This window comes from Spea bombifrons, chromosome 8, assembly GCF_027358695.1.
Source record: "Spea bombifrons isolate aSpeBom1 chromosome 8, aSpeBom1.2.pri, whole genome shotgun sequence".
NCBI lineage: Eukaryota > Metazoa > Chordata > Amphibia > Anura > Pelobatidae > Spea > Spea bombifrons.
This window is the reverse complement of record NC_071094.1, coordinates 29,663,311-29,682,219: the sequence shown is the minus strand read 5'-3', so window position 1 is coordinate 29,682,219 and position 18,909 is coordinate 29,663,311. Positions and strand designations below refer to the sequence as shown.

Genomic DNA, 18,909 nt, shown 5'->3' with positions numbered 1-18,909 from the left:
CAGTGAGGGACAGAAGGAGTCATTCCTGCCTTGGAGGGGCCTCATATGATGAAGACTGGGACCCTTTTGCCTACTGTGTCTCCTGTTTGGTCTAGAACAGTTACATCACCAGTCACTACAAGGTACCACACTCCTATCTTAAAAAGGGGAAGTGCATGTATGACGAAGGGGGGATAGTGCTCGGGGCAAAACAACCACCCCTTACCAACCCACCAACCACTTACCCAAATAATACGCCGACAACTGTATATGGATGAAAAACAGGCCACAGCTTTTATTACAAAACAAAAACCATACTGTGAAAACACACAAATACATATTAACCATAAATAATTTACACAGAAAAACACAGTACTAATATATTAACTCCATCCTTGCCAGCCCAGCTTCCATACTTGCAACCACCGAGGTACTCACCTCCCCTGTCATCCAATACAACAAACAACTCCCTGTGCTGCCATCTACCAGTGCTAACCACCAGCCGACCATAAGCTCGGTGGGCACGACCAAGGTCATTGACCTTACCACAAGAGGTTAGGGGTGTTAAGGACGGACCTTCCATATCCACCAACACCAATTCATGACCGGCAAGGACACGCCATCCGCATGCTGTGACAAAGAGAAGAAAGTTAGAACATGGAAATGACAGAAAACAATGGGAGGGAGGGAGGGAAGTGACTGCTAGCCAGTTACCAAAATGGCAATGACCCAGGTCACCCAAAGTTTACCCCTATTTACCCTCTGAAATGTATGCCCCGTCCCCGCCATGCACCCACCAATCACTGCTCATTCACCCACACTCATAGATGTGCCCTGTACATTAAGATATGCTAATTCCCAGGGGCCTTGGCTGGAGTCTCTCTTGAAATTGACCTCATGTTTCAGTTCTAGCCTGCCCTTGTTGGAGGAATTGGTCCGATATGCTGATGGAGATTTTTTTACTCTGTAATGCAGAAGTGGGCTGAAATGTGAATTTACAGAAACAGAAATCTAGAAGGAGGTGGGATGAGACAAGAGGTTCTTATTTATTTTCCTCCTTTTTTCCTCTTTTAGGTATCTTCTTTTCTGTTTTTGGCACTTCTTATTTTACAATTTTCTTGGTCACAATTAGGCATTTATTATAGGTTTGCAAGTAAAACAACATCTGAACATTTATGTTTTTTGTTCACCATATTATGTTGTTACAGTAGTGCCACCCTGTGGTGACAGTGGTTATTTCCTTTTTCATTAACATCAACACAAAATTAAAAAAACATGTTTTATTTGTGCAACAAACTAGAGAAGGGTATGCCAGATGTGGTGGGACATAAGCCCCAGCCCTGCTTACCAGCACTTGTATGAGCCAAGCCCAATGCATCTTCTGGATAACCAGGTCCTTCCAGATGTACACAGATACCCCAAAACACAAGGGGAAGAGACATTTTAGCCATCTTACATCTGGCTTGAACTTGACTTTTCTTGATGTGCCACGTTAAAAAAATACTTACCCAGCTCTATGCAAAAATTATCAATGTGCGATTTACTATCAAGAAAACCAAAGGTAGATCCAGTGCCTGACCTCTGGATGGGCGCTTACACTAACACATACCCAGACACTGGCACTAACACAACTCATCATTAACACACATTCAGAATCTAAGCATTAACTGACACTAACATGCACACACAAACATACCCAGATACTCAAACACAACCAGTCACACACATACTAATCTAAAGACACTTGTTCACACACGAACATACCCAGACACACACATACTCACATCACCAAAGACACGGCCCTTTAACCCCTGACGGCGAACGTACAGATTTTCGCTCCTGTTATCTACGCAGCATTGCAGGAGTTAACGGAAGCGGAAATCCGTACGTTCGCCGTCAGGGGTTAAAGGGCCGTGCGAGATGAGGCACCTGCAGGTGATCAATAGGCTCACTCGCATAGCCTTTTTAACTCCGTGTAAGTTGCTGCACCAGGATTTCAAAAGTCTGTACGAGTGACTCTATCGGTCGCCAGTAGGGGGCTCCTCTGGCATCAACCAATTGGTTCATGCCAGACGAGCACCCTGCTGGCGACCAAAAGACCACTGGTCTCCCTGCTCCAACAGTTAAAAGTCTGTACGAACGACGGGAGCAGGCAGAACAGGTGTACTTCATTGGTTGATGGCAGAGGAGGCCCCTGTAGGCGACCAATAGAGTTGCTCGTACGGACATTTAAAATCCTGGCGCCAAAGCTGCTGCGTAGTCCGTACCGCGTTAACCCCATATTAACCCCTTCTACAAAAAAAACAAAGGAAAAAATGAAAAGAAGAATGTACACGAATATTCACCCGAACTGAACACAGGAACGGGCAAATTTTTTCCCCCACGAAGACGAACACAAAGAGTTGGCCGGCGCCCAAGTCTAGTTTCTACCTTAGATAAGGGTGTTTTTATTATTTACTTGTACATGTACTATGTACTCTCACAGTTTACTTTAATAGGTATTATTCTTTAGTAAGGCTGTTAGTGACACTAAAATATCCCTTTAAGGAACAGACCTGGAAACCACCTGGGTGACACACAGATCACATGACTGTTAAGAACTAATGGAAAAGAAGACAATTATATAAACAAATATACACATGGACACACACTGTATGTATAACCCAGATTCATTTAATTTATGTCTTATGCCTTGTCGCTGGTCTTCACTAAGGAATTTGGTTTCCCTAACAGCTGAAGAAAAAGGGCAGGCAAGAGTTCCACCTACCGGAAACAAGCTAAACATGCATCATGTGACACAGCAGGTTTTGGAAAGAGCAACTTGTTTAATTCATTGCTAAGATCTGGAGCGTGTTAAGTTTGCAACAATGTCTTTCTCCTGTAAAGTAAAGTTTTACGTGTCTTATTTCTGGATGGCAGTCGGTATGATGTGGAATTATCTGTACGCGGGTTGGAATTTGCTCTCATGGACTACAGAAAAGAACATTTCTGCTGGTAGTGAAAGGAACACACCCGAGGAAGTTAGGAGAAAAAGACAGGTATTTTGTTTACAAGACACAAAAAAGTTGGGCCAAATGGTTCTTATCCGCCATAAAATTCTGTGTTTCGAAAATTATTTATAGAGTGTTAAACGCTAAGACTATTCTTGATTAGAATTGAAATCAACACAATATCAAGATCAAAAAGAAATAATGTATTTTAAAACAAATTTCATTAGCACATTAAATTTACAGTTGTGTTGATTTGTTTAGCCAGTTTTAAGAGATCTGCATACAGAGATAATTGAAACATAAACTCATTGGCCACTTTACACCTGTTCAATTGCTTGTTAACACAAATAGCTAATCAGCCAATCACTTGGCAGCAACTTAATGAATTTAGGTGTGTAGATGTAGTCAAGACAACTTGATTGTTTTTGGGACTATACAACAGAGCGTGCTGGAAAGTGTAGACTAACTATATCCTGTAGTTCTCAAAGTGGGAGGAAGTTCAGGGAAACACCAGTTGGGCAACTCCAGCTCTCCCTACCACTTGTAGCTCCTGGGGCAACTGTCCCACTTGCCCCATAGCAGTTACCTCACTCGTTGCTTTTGTCCATCCCTGGTCCAGACACAACTAAAAATCAATACCACTTTTACAAGGTCATAACACTAAGCCACATACTGCAGTACACTGATTAGCACAAGTAACATATATTTTTTAGGTTATGTCTGCTGTCTCTATTTAAAAAACGAAAGATAGGCACTCCGGTACTTTCATTCACTCTTCCTGAAGTGAGAGAATACAATGACATCCACAACCATGTTCTAAGAACGAGTATTTATTACTGAAGTAGGTCCTTGACAGCTATTGGTGCATTTTAACAAAATTCAGAGTTTATACTGTAAAGTTTGTATCTCAACAGATATGACTACGTAATGGTTGTGTTATCTGAAAATTACACTATTCTATTCTATTTCTAGAGCCTCTTAAAAAGGGAAATCCATCTTAGTGTAGGATCGGTGTGACTGATCAAGGATAGATAATCTGACTTTAGCTACTATTCCCTTGGATGTCACAGAGAGCAGGGTGTTAGTGCTAAATTAACAGAATGCTTCAAACCACTTGTAAGCATGTAAGAGGAAATGTGCTACACATTTTGGTTCTAGACCGCCCTTCAGATCTTGTAATAGTACAAGGAGCTGAAATATGAGGTGCTTCTAAGCAGGGATGCAAAGAAGCGCAGGCTATTAAGTTAATCTCAAACACTTTTTGTATGGTATCTCTTTTTTAAGCTCACTTTTCCCCTAACCTTCGACTCTCTCTAGGTCAGGCATGTCCAAACTTTTTTCGAAGAGTGCCAGATTTGATGAAGTGAACATGTGCGAGGGCCGACCATTTTGCCTGACATTTTCTGAACCATTAAAATTAAATGTAAATTAACTATTTTATGCAAAGTTTATTGAAAACGGCATACCACATCTATCCCTTTCTCACTGTCTCCCCTCCCTACCCCCCCTTCTCACAATCTCCCCTCTCCCTCCCCCCTTCTCACAATCTCCCCTCTCCCTCCCTACCCCCTTCTAACGATCTACCCTCTCCCTCCCCCCCTTCTCACGATCTACCCACTCCCTCCCTACTCCCCTTTGTAGGTCACTTACCGTCAACTCCTGTGTGTCCCGCCGCGGCTGCTGCTGCCGCCGCTGCTGCCGCCGCCTGCCTCTGCGATGCCCAGAGTGCAGTGTTGGAAGCATGAGGCGTTTGTCTCGGGTGTCGGCGCTTCACGCTGAGCGCCGGCACCCGAGACAAACGCCTCACGCTTCCAACACTGCACTCTGGGCAGCGCAGAGGCAGGCGGCGGCGGTGGCAGCGGCGGCAGCAGCAGCGGCGGCGAGCAGAGGAGTCCTGGATTTCTGTCAGTCAGGGGGGCCCAAGAGGTGCCGAGCGGTCGTTTTCAGCAACCGCTCAGCACCCCTTGGGCCCCACTGACTGGCAGAACTCCAGGGCCCGGTCGCAGTCGCGACCCCGGTAGTTCCGCCACTGCCTACAATTTCTTCATCAGATGCCCTTGTGGCTGTGTGTGCCGGCACACACAGCCACAAGGGCATCTGATGAAGAAATTGTGTAGGGGAGGGTTAGATTTCAACCCTCGTCTACAGTCAAACATGAACCCTGTTTAAAGTTACTGTAGACGAGGGTTGAAATCTAACCCTCCCCTACACAATTTCTTTATCATATGCCCTTGTGGCTGTGTGTGCCGGCGCAGGGAGAAGGAAAGCCCAAATCTCGCGCTTTCCTTCTCCCTGCGCCGGCTGATGACGCCAAGTCCCATGGCTCACCTGGGGGGCCGTATCAGTCCGGAACGCGGGCCGCAATTGGCCCGCGGGCCGGACTTTGGACATGCCTGCTCTAGGTCATATTTTCATTTTCTACTTCCTTCTATCTGAGCACCAACAGGAAATATTTTTATTGGATTCCTGAAAATAACTTTAACATTCTGAACACCAGAAGGATCTGTACAGCATTGCAAATGATTGTGCTAATTAAATGGTTATTGGTGGGTCTACTGTAAATGCAAAGGTTTACACAACAGGTCTAGTGTACAAAGAGGGTTTTAATGAGATTCCGATCTGCCCTATTCCAAGGCCAGTATTAGTCCCAGGTAAGTCAGACAGTTGCCGGGTGTTCCATGACCAGGGGGCACCAACAGTAACCCCAGAAAAGGCCTCCAACGTGTAGAAGTTGGTGTGGTACTTGCCACGGAAGCCTCCATGGTCCATGGATGAGGTACACTAGAAATCTATACAAAAAACAAAAACTGTCTGCGCTTCTTACCCTAATAAAGTTGGCAACAAATATATAAACATAATATATAATATTATGCTTTGGCCAATTCATATAACCAAAACCTCTCATTTATATTATGTTTATATATTTGTTGCCAACTTTATTAGGGTAAGAAGCGCAGACAGTTTTTGTTTTTTGTATACATTGTACAGCCAATACACTGTTTTTGCAGCATGCTTACACCTGCTTGGTAGGCCTCTTATACATTTGTATTATTTGAGCCTGTGACTAGATTAGCGCACCGACATTTTTTCTTTTTCCCTGTTTACACTAGAAATCTATGCCTATATTGGCATTCTAAATTCATAAAAACAAAGACATAGCATGACCTTTTGTGGGTCATCTAAGTGATTAATCGAGGAGCAGCCCTTCTTTTTTGAGTGGGTATCACAGCAGGTCCCATACAGGCTCAGAATACAGCTGCAGAATTAAAAGACAGCTGGCAAACAGGTGTTGGGAGGGCAGACATCATTCTGTAAAAGCAGTCTGATCACCATACAATACACTAAAGCGTAATTACACATCCCCACTGTCTTCTGACAGTCTTCCTCTGCAAATTACAAAGTGCATCATATAACAATGACATTTTAATTTTTTTTTTCTTTCCTCCAGTGTGATACGGTAGATTTCCCTTATACTAATAATACGGATATCAAGGAAGCCCTGGAAAGAGGTACTCAGTCTCACAGAGCCTAGAAGTGCTTGATTGTCCATCTACAATTAAGGATAGTACCAGCAGCTGGCTTTATGTTCTGCTCTTGGCTTTCTTGGCAAATGTCCTATTTATTGCCCAGAACCGGCAACAAAAAGGAGAAGATTGGTGCCTGAAATGCCCAATGATCTCACAATTTTTACCACATACACTGTATGACCAAAGGTATGTGGACACCTAACCTTCACACACATATGAGTTTTTTTGGAAATCCCTTTCCAAAACCATGGACATTACTATGGCGTTGCACCTTAATTTGTGGCTTTGACAGCCTCCGCTCTTCTGGGAAGGCTTTTGGAGTGTCTGTGGGAATTTGTGCCAATTCAGCCAAAATAGCATTTGTGAAGTTAGGCACTGATGTTGGATGAGAAGGCCTGGCTCACAATCGGCACTGCAATTCATCCCAATGGTGTTCAGTGGGGTTAGGGTCAGGGCTCTGTGTGGGCCACTCAAATTCCTCCACACCATCATACCATGGGTTTAGGGACTTTGTTTTGTGCACTGGTGCACGGTCATGCTAGAACTGGAAATGAGTTTCCTCAGACTGTTGCCAGTTCCAGTGAAAAAGGAGCAACTCCATATTAATGTTCTTGGTTTTAGAATGGGATGTCCAGTAAGATCATATAGGTGCGATGGTCAGGTGTCTGCATACTTTTGGTCATGTAGCATAGTTTGGGCAGATTTGCAGGTAATTTGTGACAACACCCACATAATATAAATGGCTCTGTCAGAAAACTTGGTGTATTTTTATAGCAATGCGCAACTTGACACCTAATCTGTATGTTCATGTGCATGATTAATCCAATTTATGATTGATGCTTTGCAAGAGGTTATTTTAGGAAACGATTTGCATTCCCAGGAATAATCTGAGCCTCCAGTTATAGCGCTGCTGCCCTTGCTCTCTGGGTCAGTTTCTTCTATCTCTGGGCATTTGATATTTGGCCACACCTGTTCCCTTCATATTTCTTTTCCCCCACTTCTTCTATGACTAAACACTTCTGAGACTGGGTCCGCCCCCAGCACAGCTAGCCCCTCCTCCACGCATGGTTACCCCACCCATCCATAAATAGGTAGAAAAGCTCCCTGGGAAGTTCCCGGGTTTGGTGATTTATCATGTGATTTTTATGATGTTACTCTTTCTGAACTTCTGATGTTTCTTCTTTCCAGTAATCCGGTGCATCTACTCCTTGTGTATTTCTTCATGGCTTCATGCTCCAGAAGAGATACAGAACCAGCCTCTATATAAGCCAATCAGCAATGCGATTCTGGATACCTGCAATAATATACAAACAAAAACAAAGCATATTGACAACTACAAAATAATTCTTATGATAACTAAAGGTTTAACTGATCATGTAAATAAATTTAAGAGTCACGCAGCAATCACAAGGTAAGGTATATCTAATGATAATTTGTGCCCACAGTGTACAGGTCACGCTCCTTGCCCCCAAAATAACCCTTTTGCATCTTCATATAGGAATATGCTGGTAACATAATTATGTCAGTAATAATGTTTCAGATGTAGCCAACCACAACCAGAACAAAATATGGTTCTATATGGGTTAATATTATAAAAAAATAATTATAGAATAATAATTAGTGTCTTCATTCCTATGTTCAAAGCTTATACTCAATAGAATAGTGAATTAATAGATTGCTTATATCAAAAGTCACCAATCAATAACTTAATTAGTTAAAACATTATGTCAAAGTTTTCATACAAAAATTAATTACAATCCATTAATTGAATTCATAGCAAAGCCCTTGTTAAATATAGAGAGCAATAACGAAATAAATAACCATGTATATTTTCATATTTCAGTCTGTTAACGTAAAAAGTAGTCACTTAAATCCACTAAAACAAAATAAATAAATAAATAAAGGACTCAAGTGTGTCCAGGAATGATAGTGTAGTGACTGTGTGTGTGTCTGGGTATGTTACTGTGTGTTCGGATATGTTAGTATGGGTGTCTTTTTATGTATATGTGTCTGTGTATGTTAGTGTGTGTTTGTTAGTTTAAGTGTCTGGGTGTGTAGTAGTGTGTGTCCAGTAGTTGTGTTAGCTTGAGTGTATATGTTAATGTGTCTGGGTATGTTAGTGTGTGTGTCTGGGTATGTTAGTGTGAGTATCTGTGTGTGTTAGTTTTGATTGGCTGGTTGTGTTGATGTGTGTTAGTCTCCGGATGAGTATATTAGTATGAGTTTCTGTGTGCTTTCATGTGGGTGTCACATAATGGATGTGTATGTGGGGGGGGGGTAGCATTTTATTCTTGGTCCAGGCAGCACAGTGGGACGGCCCTGCAATAGCAATTAGGGAGAGTACCGGGTCCTCGAGACATCACACATTATAATTGGCACATGTGTCGGCTGACTACAAGGTCTCGACCATACAACATGGATGTCCCTGCAAACCAGTAAGGTGCATCCTGTGTAATACATGCCCTATGTTAAAGGTGCTGAGATACAGTCCTTCATATAATATATATGTTACCATAGCAAACAGCATTACTGCTCATACATGTCTTCATTTACTCACTTTACAGCAAAATGAATCGTGAAGAGGAGGTGAATTTCCTACGACAGAAGACAAAATCTCTTCTACTTTACTTCTTATCAGATACTCTAAAAAACTCTGATTACATAATGCCCTTATTAACGGAAGCTTTAGCTATACCGGGTAAGTTGTTGATATTAATCAGATCAAATAACTCTCAGTGACATATGATAGATTAGATTTACCAATAACCTCGTACTTCGTTCAGATGTATACATTAGCCAATTTAAAATACTCTGGGCTGGATCTGCGATCCTAACACCCCTAGGTGTTTGTCAAAAGGTCATATGCATAGACAATGGGTTGAGATGTGAACAAAAGGGGTAGTAGATGACTGACTGGAGAATGGCTTGATAACAGAGGTGGGACATTAGGTTCTCCTTTGTCTCCCATGGCATTATTGCTCTTTCCCATTCTGTCGATGCTTTAGAATAATATAACAGCATGTAAGCTCTCTTCATTGCTAAGCAAACCATTGCTTGCCCTTGCATAGGAATCCACTCAGGTCCTTGCAGCATTCAACATTGAATTTAACTCATCATCCTGAGATTCCAAATCTATAACGAGAAGCCATTAACATTGAATGTCAAGTAGACACTTATTTTTAGTTAACATCCTTTCATTTTTTTCCCCAGTTTTAGAGATGACGATAAATAATTTGGCAGAACCCACTGTCATCAATCAACTGATTGTCAATTATTTAGGCTCTCAAACAGATGGGACTCAAGGACACCCAGAAATGTCCACAGAAAATGTTTCACATTCTGACCTGCAGACCGATTGTCAGAAACCCAATCGGTAAGCTGAATATTGGTGCTTTAAGCTAATTTATACTTCTGTTTTTTTCACCATTTTACCCATATCAAGCCCCTTTTGCACTCACCAGTAACAATCCCCAACAAAAATATGGTGCTTCATTTTTTTGTAGACATTGGATGCCCATTTGATTAGAAATAATCTAAATGTGTTTGAAAATATTAACTAGGGGAAATTAAACCTATTACATAAGAGATACAATAAAATCAAAGTGTGTTTATTCATACTGTACTGTAAAGTGAGTTTAAAAGGCTGATGTTCAGTGCACTTGGGAAGTGTCATGATGAAATCTCCTGCATGATTCCTATAAATGGGAAAGGATCTGTGCGCAAGTTTTGTTTTCAATTTTCTTATGTGTTCTTTTAAAAGGAAGAAGAAAAAATGGACAAAATACAAAAAAGGTATATTTCATAACAACCGCATCTAGTTGGACCTTGCAAAATATGTTAATAGTATAGATGGTGGTCAGATAATTTGATAAAAATGACTATAGTGGCCTAGTGGTTCTGCATAGAAGGAGTATCAAGTCTTGACCTGGTTCCCCAGATCAATGATAACAGAGATCTCTCTGCACACTGCTAGCCGGGGAAGGGGAAGAGGGATGAAATTACCAGTTCCAACTGCACTGTGTATAGTGTATGCTACTAATGTCCCCAGTTAACCCTTCAGTGGAACCAGCATGCAGTCACAATAACCTTGATTATGGGTCTTCCTCTGAACCGTGCGAGTCTGCTTCGTACATTGGAAGTTGTGGTCGTGTAAATAGCTAAATAGCTAATCATTAGAGAGGTTTGATTTGGGTTTGGGATCCCCCACACTAATCACTTTAGTGGATAATCAAGCAGCCTATTTGCGGTTCTTGCATTGTTGCCAAATAATATATCCTTCTAGTTACACGTAGGCCATCACAATCCTTTTAGTCAATAGATGTGTAGGAAAGGGCTGTTTACCCATTGGCCCTTCCAGTGAATTCAGTAGAGTTGCGAGTAACACAACTGGCTTTTATATGTACAATATCTAAAAAAAAACAACAAAAAAACAATAATATTTCTACTTTATAAAAGTTTGGTTGTTTACTGGTCCACATCAACTTAATTTTGGAATTGTATCTCTGCAGCTATCATGTTTCGATCATTGTGCAGTGATAGAGAAGATGATTTGGATAGTGTTACCGATCATGTAAGTTAAGTATGGAAGAAACAATTACATCTTATATGGGAAAAACATGTATTTCCCAACCTGCAACCCACCTCCCACACATGCCAAATATAATAATCTAGTCCCAGTGCCAGAACAACCCTCAATATCACTTGGCCAGCAAAATATGGTGTCCAATCCTTGATGAAGTAAGGTGGCACTAGTAGGCTGCTTTTTCCAAGATGGAGACTCATTGTACACATCCCCACTATGAAAGGGCCATGAGTCTTACTCTCGTGCAATGACCATAATGCTATTTCTGGCTCAGTGAATGTGGCAGTATAAAAGTGATCACAAAAGGCGAGGAAGAAGCATTATAGATGTTCCAGCTGCTGTCCCTGTATATGGTGGGATGTACAGAAGTCTGATGTTAGGGTTGCCCCCCTAGTAATAACTGTAGATACCATCTAGAATTGTTTGTAGCAAAGATTCTGTCATGATCTATCGGTGCTTATATACGCTAACAAAGGTTTATATTTTTTTTTTAAAGGAGTCCTCAAGTGATTTTGAGATTTTGTGTGAGTCCTATTGCCAGAAGTGGACAGAGGAAAATTGGCTTGCTTCCATCTCTAAGGTATCACCAAAAGTGTTTCCTTGAAGTGCTTTTTCTTTAGATTGAAACTTTTCTTCAACTAGGGCTGCAACTAACAATTATTTTCAGAATCGATTAGTTGGCCGATTATTTTCCGATTAATCGGATAAAAAAAAATATGCAATTGTTTGGTTTATTTCAAATAATTTAATGAACAAACAGGGTGTTAAGAACAAACAGCAGAATAAAAAACATAAAATTTACATTAACATGTGTCATTGTACTCAACACTGTTATCTCTATCACGATGGCATTTCTCTAATTGCCTTCTTATTTTACTTACATAATAATAAAAGCTATATTTTAAAGGTACAAGAATCCAAACACAATATTTCTCAAACTAGGTTTTAATACCTAAAAAAGTTTTACTAGTAAACTATTTCTTCACGTTAACGATTTTTTCATATTGAATAAAAACAATGATTGAGAAATTTTTTTTTGTTTTTAGTTCCTTTTATTTGCCAACCTGCCCTCCAGTAATGAGCATCTGACCCCAATTATGCACATCTGTCCCCAGGCTTGCCACTCTGCCCCCAGATATGCCTCATACCCACCTGATATCCCACTCTGCCCCCCCCAGACTTTCTGGTGTCCCTGGTGTCTAGTAGGGACAGCCGGTGGACACCTGCGTGATGCACATTCACAACCTCTGCTGCTGTCTGGCACTTCCGGTGCCAGAAAGGAGGATCCAGGTCCCTTTCAGTACTGCGGGGGATCTGGATCTTAGTCTTATGGTCAGGACAAATTCAACGAATCGATAATGAAAACTGTTGATTATTATAGATGTTATTGATTAGTTGTTGCAGCCCTATTCCCAACATTTTGAAGTTTTGAGAACCCTTTAATCTTCCAAGCATTTAGAAGACCCCAAGCAGTGCCCTATTATAGGTCTGTTAAGTGTATGTTTGGATGACATGAATGGCCTACAATAAATTGAGGGAAGATGTGGCTATCGTCTACATTTAAATCCTTTGCCTTTGTCACATGAGAATCTTCATATGGAATTTAAAAAAATATAAAAAGTGTTGATGGGCACATGTAATAATAGCAGTAGTTCTGCTAATAGACAGCTGGAATTGATTCAAGACTATGATGGCTGGGTATCATTGGATAGTCTTGGTAACAATATAACTTGGCAGTCCCTATCTCTTGACCTTCATGGTCCCTTAAATGTAAACAACTAAGAATACGAGCTGAGAGACTACTCAAAATAAATAAATCAGAAACAGCTTGAGCTGGAAAGAAATCTGTTAATCGTAGTTGTGACATCAGTGATGCCAACTAAGGTGCGCAAATATAAGCTAGCTTGTACCTTGAAAAACTAAGTCTGAAGCAGGACCCTTTATATTCGATGCTACAGCACCTTGTAATTTGGGGTTTTCTTAGTAAAAGTTTTCACTAAATCAGTCTTGAGTTGAGGGAACCAAATATAGATGATTGGGGTAAATCCAAGCACATTTTGGGCTCAGCCAGGGTCAGTCAGAACAATTTGGCTGCAACAATAGTCAAGTCATTGCATCGAATTTATGAGAGTCTATGGAAAGGTTCGATGTTACAGGGTTTAACCCCTTCAGTCCCCTATGGATGTACCGGTACATCCAAAAAAATGCATCCCAAGAATCCCCTATGGACGTATGGGTACGTCCTGCCCTTCTTGCAGCAGCAGGGACACACAAGATCAGGCTGTCCCCCCTGACAGCAGAAGCCGGCATCACTGGCTTTCTGCTGTCTTATCTGATGTAACAGCTTCCGGCACGAACGCCAGAAAACTTACATTTTTAAATGCCGATCGCGTTAAGAATGAGCTCATTTCCCAGGTTCCAAGGTGTTAACATGGTTTTGCCAAAGTATAGCACAGTTTTCAAAAGATGACATTCTAGAGTATTTAGTTTGTTTCAATATTCCATGAATTGTAATCACAGTCACCATTACCATTTTACATTTCCAGCTGACAGACGGTATGTTTAAGATCAGTGTGTCTCAAAGGGATGAACTGGAGAGTGAACTTTGGGAGGCTGAAAGGAGCATGGAGGATTGTGTACGGCTCTACCACAAACTGTGTCAGGTAAAATCCTTGAATGTAATTCAGAAACGGAACCGAAACACCACACAATTTATGAAAATGCCACATTAAATAAAAACATGTTTATGTTTTTATAACTAAAACACTCCTTTGCAATTATATTAGGAAGCGCTCAGTCATTGCTTTCATGTGTATCTTTTTAATATCTCCACTTTTAGAAATATCCAGATTTGGAAGAATTTATTTCAAAGACCCCAAAAGATACACCTGCCAGTGCAGACACACAGTTGTCAGAGACTATTACTGATCCAGATACATTTATTGATGTAAGTATATTTTTAACATGGCAGAGTTTCTGGGTAATAAATACTCTTTCTTATGGCAGAATATATATTCATGTAATCTGTCTACTTCAGGCTTGGGTAAATCTATGTGAAATTTAGGTGCACGAAGTAACATTGTTAGCAAATTAATGGGATTTCTGCAGGCCTGTATTTACTCACCTGTTTCACACCCGTCCATCTATCCCTCTATATTTCCCATTAAAAGCTCTGAACGAATGTTTTTTTTTTCCAGCATATAGTGAACCTGATTAAAAAGGATCAGAATCCAGAAGCAGCATTTTTCTTGTCACCATTCAGCTATGAAGAGGACAAAGACTTATTTGATAATATTCTTTTAGAAAGAGAGGTATGTCACTTCATAAGGTCCACGGTGTCTGCAAGGGTTTCCCTTCCTATATATTGTACAGAGAACATATCTCTCTACACAGCCCTACATCTGTTTTCTTCAAAAATACAGGCATCGGATGAGAGCAGTTTGGATGATCTGTGCTGGAGCAGTGACAGGGTTGAGTACAAATCACTGAATGTTGAAAGTAGTCAAAAAGGTAAAAAAAAATCATAATCAGAATTTCTTGTGGCATAGTAATATGTATAGCTGTTTATTAACCTTGTACTCAATAGGTTAACATTTTGCCCTTTTGTCTCTGTCTCTGCCATGAACGTTCCCTTCTCTTTCCTGACATGTTTGCCCCTCTCTCATTCCATCGTACTTATCTTTATTTTATTTAAACTCCACTCTAAGAATTTATCTGTGTAGTATCATCATATTCTTGCAACTCTTTATTATTTGATTATTAATGGTACTTTGCGATTTCCATTCCCCATTAACTTCTCCTGTAATTAGTGCTGATAGCTAAATGAGTGACATGGCTTGCCAAACATCTAGCCATATTAAGTATGAATGCCCCACATGGCTCTTCTTGCAGGAGAAATCATCATCATATTTTAGCTACTATATTTCATGCAGCAGAAATCTACAGCTTCATTGTCTTTTTTGTTGTGTATTCTTCATAGATAGAAAAAGAACACAATCTGCTTCTGAACAGAACGAGGTATGTAAAATTCAAAGCAGACACTGCCCAAAAACTGAAGCTGTAATGAATAGCTTATGTTGGGCATGTTTACAGTAAAGGAGTTAAAGCATGTACGGAATAGACATATGGCTACACAAGATGACACCTAGTTTCATAGTACTAGTTCAAACATGTCCACAGGGGCACCAGCTGAGTCTTACTCATGAAACCCAGAGGCAAAAATATGCATTTAATTTTTTGCCCCTGTTGCAGTGGAAACTGGCCTCTTATTTCGGGTCTGGAACACCTTTGTGGGTGTAATTATGCTGATTGAGAGATTGCCTTGGATGCAATTGCATATAAGAGAAACATGTTAAATAGAGTTGTGCTTGACTCAAAACTTAAAATTAAACAACTGAATCTATCCAAACAATATAGTCTACATCAAATGAAAGACTTGAATTAGACAGTGGAGAAAGTGATGAATTTCAAGAAGAATCGAAGGACATAGATCCAATGACTAAAGGCTATGATGTCACCGGCAGCAGTCTTCATCCTGATGACACAAACCCACACCGCCACAAACAGCTGGAAACACAAATGAACAAGAAGAAAATGGAAAAAGCGGTTCTGAAAGCTCTCTATAACTTGGCTGACAAATTAATTCTAGGTATGATATAGTATAATATCGATAGCAAAGTTGATATTAATGCATCTAATACTTAAATTCTGGAATGCATAAAGGGCGGGACCTCTATGCAAAATTTGATTTAAGGTATGTTTGGTACAGTTCATTTCACAGCTGAACATTAATTTTATAAAACAATAGATTTAGGGGGAAAAATAAGCAATCTTACAAGAGCTGTTCCACCTACTCTAAACTAAATACAGAGTTTGATTTTTTGCCAGGAATGTTTAATTGTCATTTAACACAAAAGCAGACACTGATAGTTCACTGCCATAGAAACTGAAAACCTTCTTAAAAGTTTGCACGTTGATTTTATGCGATTAAACTTTAATGACAGACCTTCCAAAATAATGGAAGTCCTACCTTAAAGCAGTTCAAGACCAGAATAATAGAGAGGTCATCTCTGAAGCAAATATCTGACAGCGAAGAGTCATATATAGACAACAACAACAACAACAAAAATAAATAGAGCAGGTGAAGGCATCTTATTTAGGTACTAGAAATCTAGTTATTTATGTTTCCATATTTCTTTCAAGGCACCATCTATCTAGCAAAAAACGTAGGTTACTAATCCAGGTCTAGTGACGTTAGAAGACATTTAAAAAGCCACCAGGATACGTTACAAACCAAGCTGACAAAAACCTTTGCTGTCTTGTAGGTGGTAAGCCTGTATTCCGATTTGCGCACTTAATTGGGTAAGTGATAACCAGATTGCTTGTTTTTTTTCTACCAGTATCCACAGTCTGTCCCCCTCCTAGTATCGTAACCCACATTTTTAAGGTGTCCAGATTGGGCCACCTGTTTTGGCCGCCTTTCCAACTGCAAGAGCGAGACAGTGGGGCAGCTACATGGGACAATCACTGAAAATTGGGACAGTCTCATAAAAAAACAGACACTAGGGTTGTATGCAGTATCCTTATCTCGGTCAGACCCATTATCATGCTTTACTTTGTTTTTCCCCCTAGTATCGTTCTCCTCTCTGAAACAGACATGTAGTCCGCACACCCTTGTTATCATCAGTCCTGCTCACTGTAAATGAGTGCGATGTTGTATCCCAGAGCTCAGGACCATAAGTGATCAGAGACAGCAGAGTGGAGCTGATACAGCAGCACAGATTAAGGCATAGAAATTTGAGGACATACCAGTGATAACCAGGGATTCTGTGTTACTAATAGTATGATGTAAACTAAATTATATTTCAAGCGTCTAAGAATTGTCTTCAGAAATAACTTTGCCTGTTGAAACGCTAGTAAAATAAATATAATTACTAGTAGCTATGGATTTCATTACTGAGATTTATAATCCAATAGTTTAGAAAGTGCTACATTTACAATTTTCTGATTTTATTAATTTAAGCAATTTAGATTTGCATTATAGAAACGTCCTTGTTAACATTTTTTTCACTTGATCTCTATTTATAATCTGCTACTAACTGGTGCATATTTTTATATGAATTTCAGACAAATGAGTACATATAATGAGAAAATACTACAGAATATAGATCATTTATTTTCAGAAGAGCACATTGTGTGTTACCTGAATAAAATCAGTGATTTGCTGGAGTCTACCGAGGTCCCTCCACCTGTGCAGCCAGAGTCATTGAAGAGACAGGCACTTGAACTCATTGAAAAACAAATACAAGGCAAGTTTTGTTAATTTTCACAAAAGAAACACTACATAACCCATTGCACAAATTTCTCACACCGCATGTTCTCTTTTCTAACAGATTGGCAAATCAATAAATTCTTGAAAAAGATTAAGAAAATGATCACGCCAAGTATTATGGGATCCGTAAGGAAGTCCTATGAAGCATTTCAAGATTTAATTGCTAACAAAGAAACTCTTTTTGTAAGTAACAGATTATGCAGTTTGTAATTCTAACTCTTTTTACATACATAGGAAATTAAAGGGGCTCTCCAGCCATAATCCGATAGCCGAGGGCCCCTTTCAATATTAATTTGGTCCCCCTTGCAAATGTTTGTGGAAGAGGAAAGAAGCAAATGCATATGGAATCTGCCGGCGCTTTATATATAAATGTAATGTAATATGGTGATTTTTCATAACTCCCCATATGTTTGCATCTTTGCATGTTACACCAGCTCCTATGCTTATAAATGATATGTTTGGACATCTGAGTCTTCCTTTAATGAGGCCCACTGAGATAATCCCTTTTAATTTACGGCAAGAGAATAATAAAATGGTAGTTTTAACATTAGCTGTTGACGATGTGTCTAAGTGTAAAACCGCTCTAGTTTCACAGAATCCAATTCTGTTTCAGCTGCTCATCCCAAAAACCAATATTGGGGCATAGCTGCATCTCCGTTGACTCCAGATAACAGTTACAGTAGGGACGGGAAATGTTACTGTACTTTTCTGCCTTTTTAGAAGCTGCTGGGTGACCTGTCTGGGATGATTATTGGTGAAGAGCAGGCATCTGGATGAAGAGTACATTTACTCTTTCTTACATTTCTGGACAGAGCACAAAAACACAGCTGCCGCTGAATTGGGAAGAATGGAACGGTGACTCGTAGTCTATGTCACTGCTGCAGGACAGCCATGTCCTCCATATCATTGTTTACTTGTTCTTAGTGGTGTTATTTCTAATTATGTGACACTGGGAAATACTCCGAGCAAAAGCAATAAACTGCATGCGTACTGGGAGATGATTTGGTTAAGGTTGGATTCTTCTGTGTGGTCACCAATCCATACTTTACAAAATGTGTGATTTTATTTGTCTAGATTTATAAAGCCTTATTATTTAATACCAATTTGTCATGGTTTAAGGTGAATTGTTTGAATATTTTAATGTACAAAGTACACTTTATTATGGTCTATGATCTGCTATGGTGGCCCTGTAGGGATCATCCTATTGGGCAGTTTCAGAGTCCCTTTACAATGTATGGATTTTAACATTTAGAAACATGTAAGTTACTTCCAGGAATTACATTTTATTTATTTTTCTTTTTTGGAAAAACTAAATGTGAACCCTGTCATATAAGCAAATTATCGAGTTGTCTAGGATAGAGAGAGCCCTTCTATATTACAAATCGTCTGTAGGATGAGGTGCCAGAGATTAAGTTCCCTAAGGGAGCTAGAAACACTAGAGGCAGTGATGGCAAGATGTGGACGATTATGTTAATATTTTAAATAAACATCTTGTTTACA

The 18,909-nt window shown here is 40.0% G+C and overlaps 2 protein-coding genes and 1 long non-coding RNA gene across 3 annotated transcripts; all 3 read left to right on the top strand.

Annotated features, from left to right (window-relative positions):
- Positions 1-2,695: 2,695 nt before the first annotated feature.
- On the top strand, positions 2,696-10,314 carry LOC128503846 (uncharacterized). The gene is made up of 6 exons (XM_053474041.1): positions 2,696-3,017; positions 6,418-6,478; positions 7,685-7,907; positions 9,061-9,194; positions 9,707-9,869; positions 10,257-10,314. Exons 1-6 carry the CDS (start codon positions 2,847-2,849, stop codon positions 10,312-10,314), a joined length of 810 nt encoding a protein of 269 aa, XP_053330016.1. The 5' UTR covers positions 2,696-2,846.
- A 694-nt stretch (positions 10,315-11,008) lies between these two features.
- LOC128503845 (uncharacterized) lies at positions 11,009-17,400 on the top strand. Its single transcript, XM_053474040.1, has 10 exons — positions 11,009-11,066; positions 11,575-11,658; positions 13,625-13,741; positions 13,918-14,025; positions 14,276-14,389; positions 14,501-14,588; positions 15,058-15,095; positions 15,495-15,726; positions 16,403-16,439; positions 17,205-17,400. Exons 1-10 carry the CDS (start codon positions 11,010-11,012, stop codon positions 17,398-17,400), a joined length of 1,071 nt encoding a protein of 356 aa, XP_053330015.1. The 5' UTR covers position 11,009.
- Positions 17,401-17,481: 81 nt separating this feature from the next.
- Positions 17,482-18,909, top strand: LOC128503039 (uncharacterized). The gene is made up of 2 exons (XR_008355195.1): positions 17,482-17,592; positions 18,130-18,909. It is a non-coding gene; the product is annotated as an uncharacterized LOC128503039 (long non-coding RNA).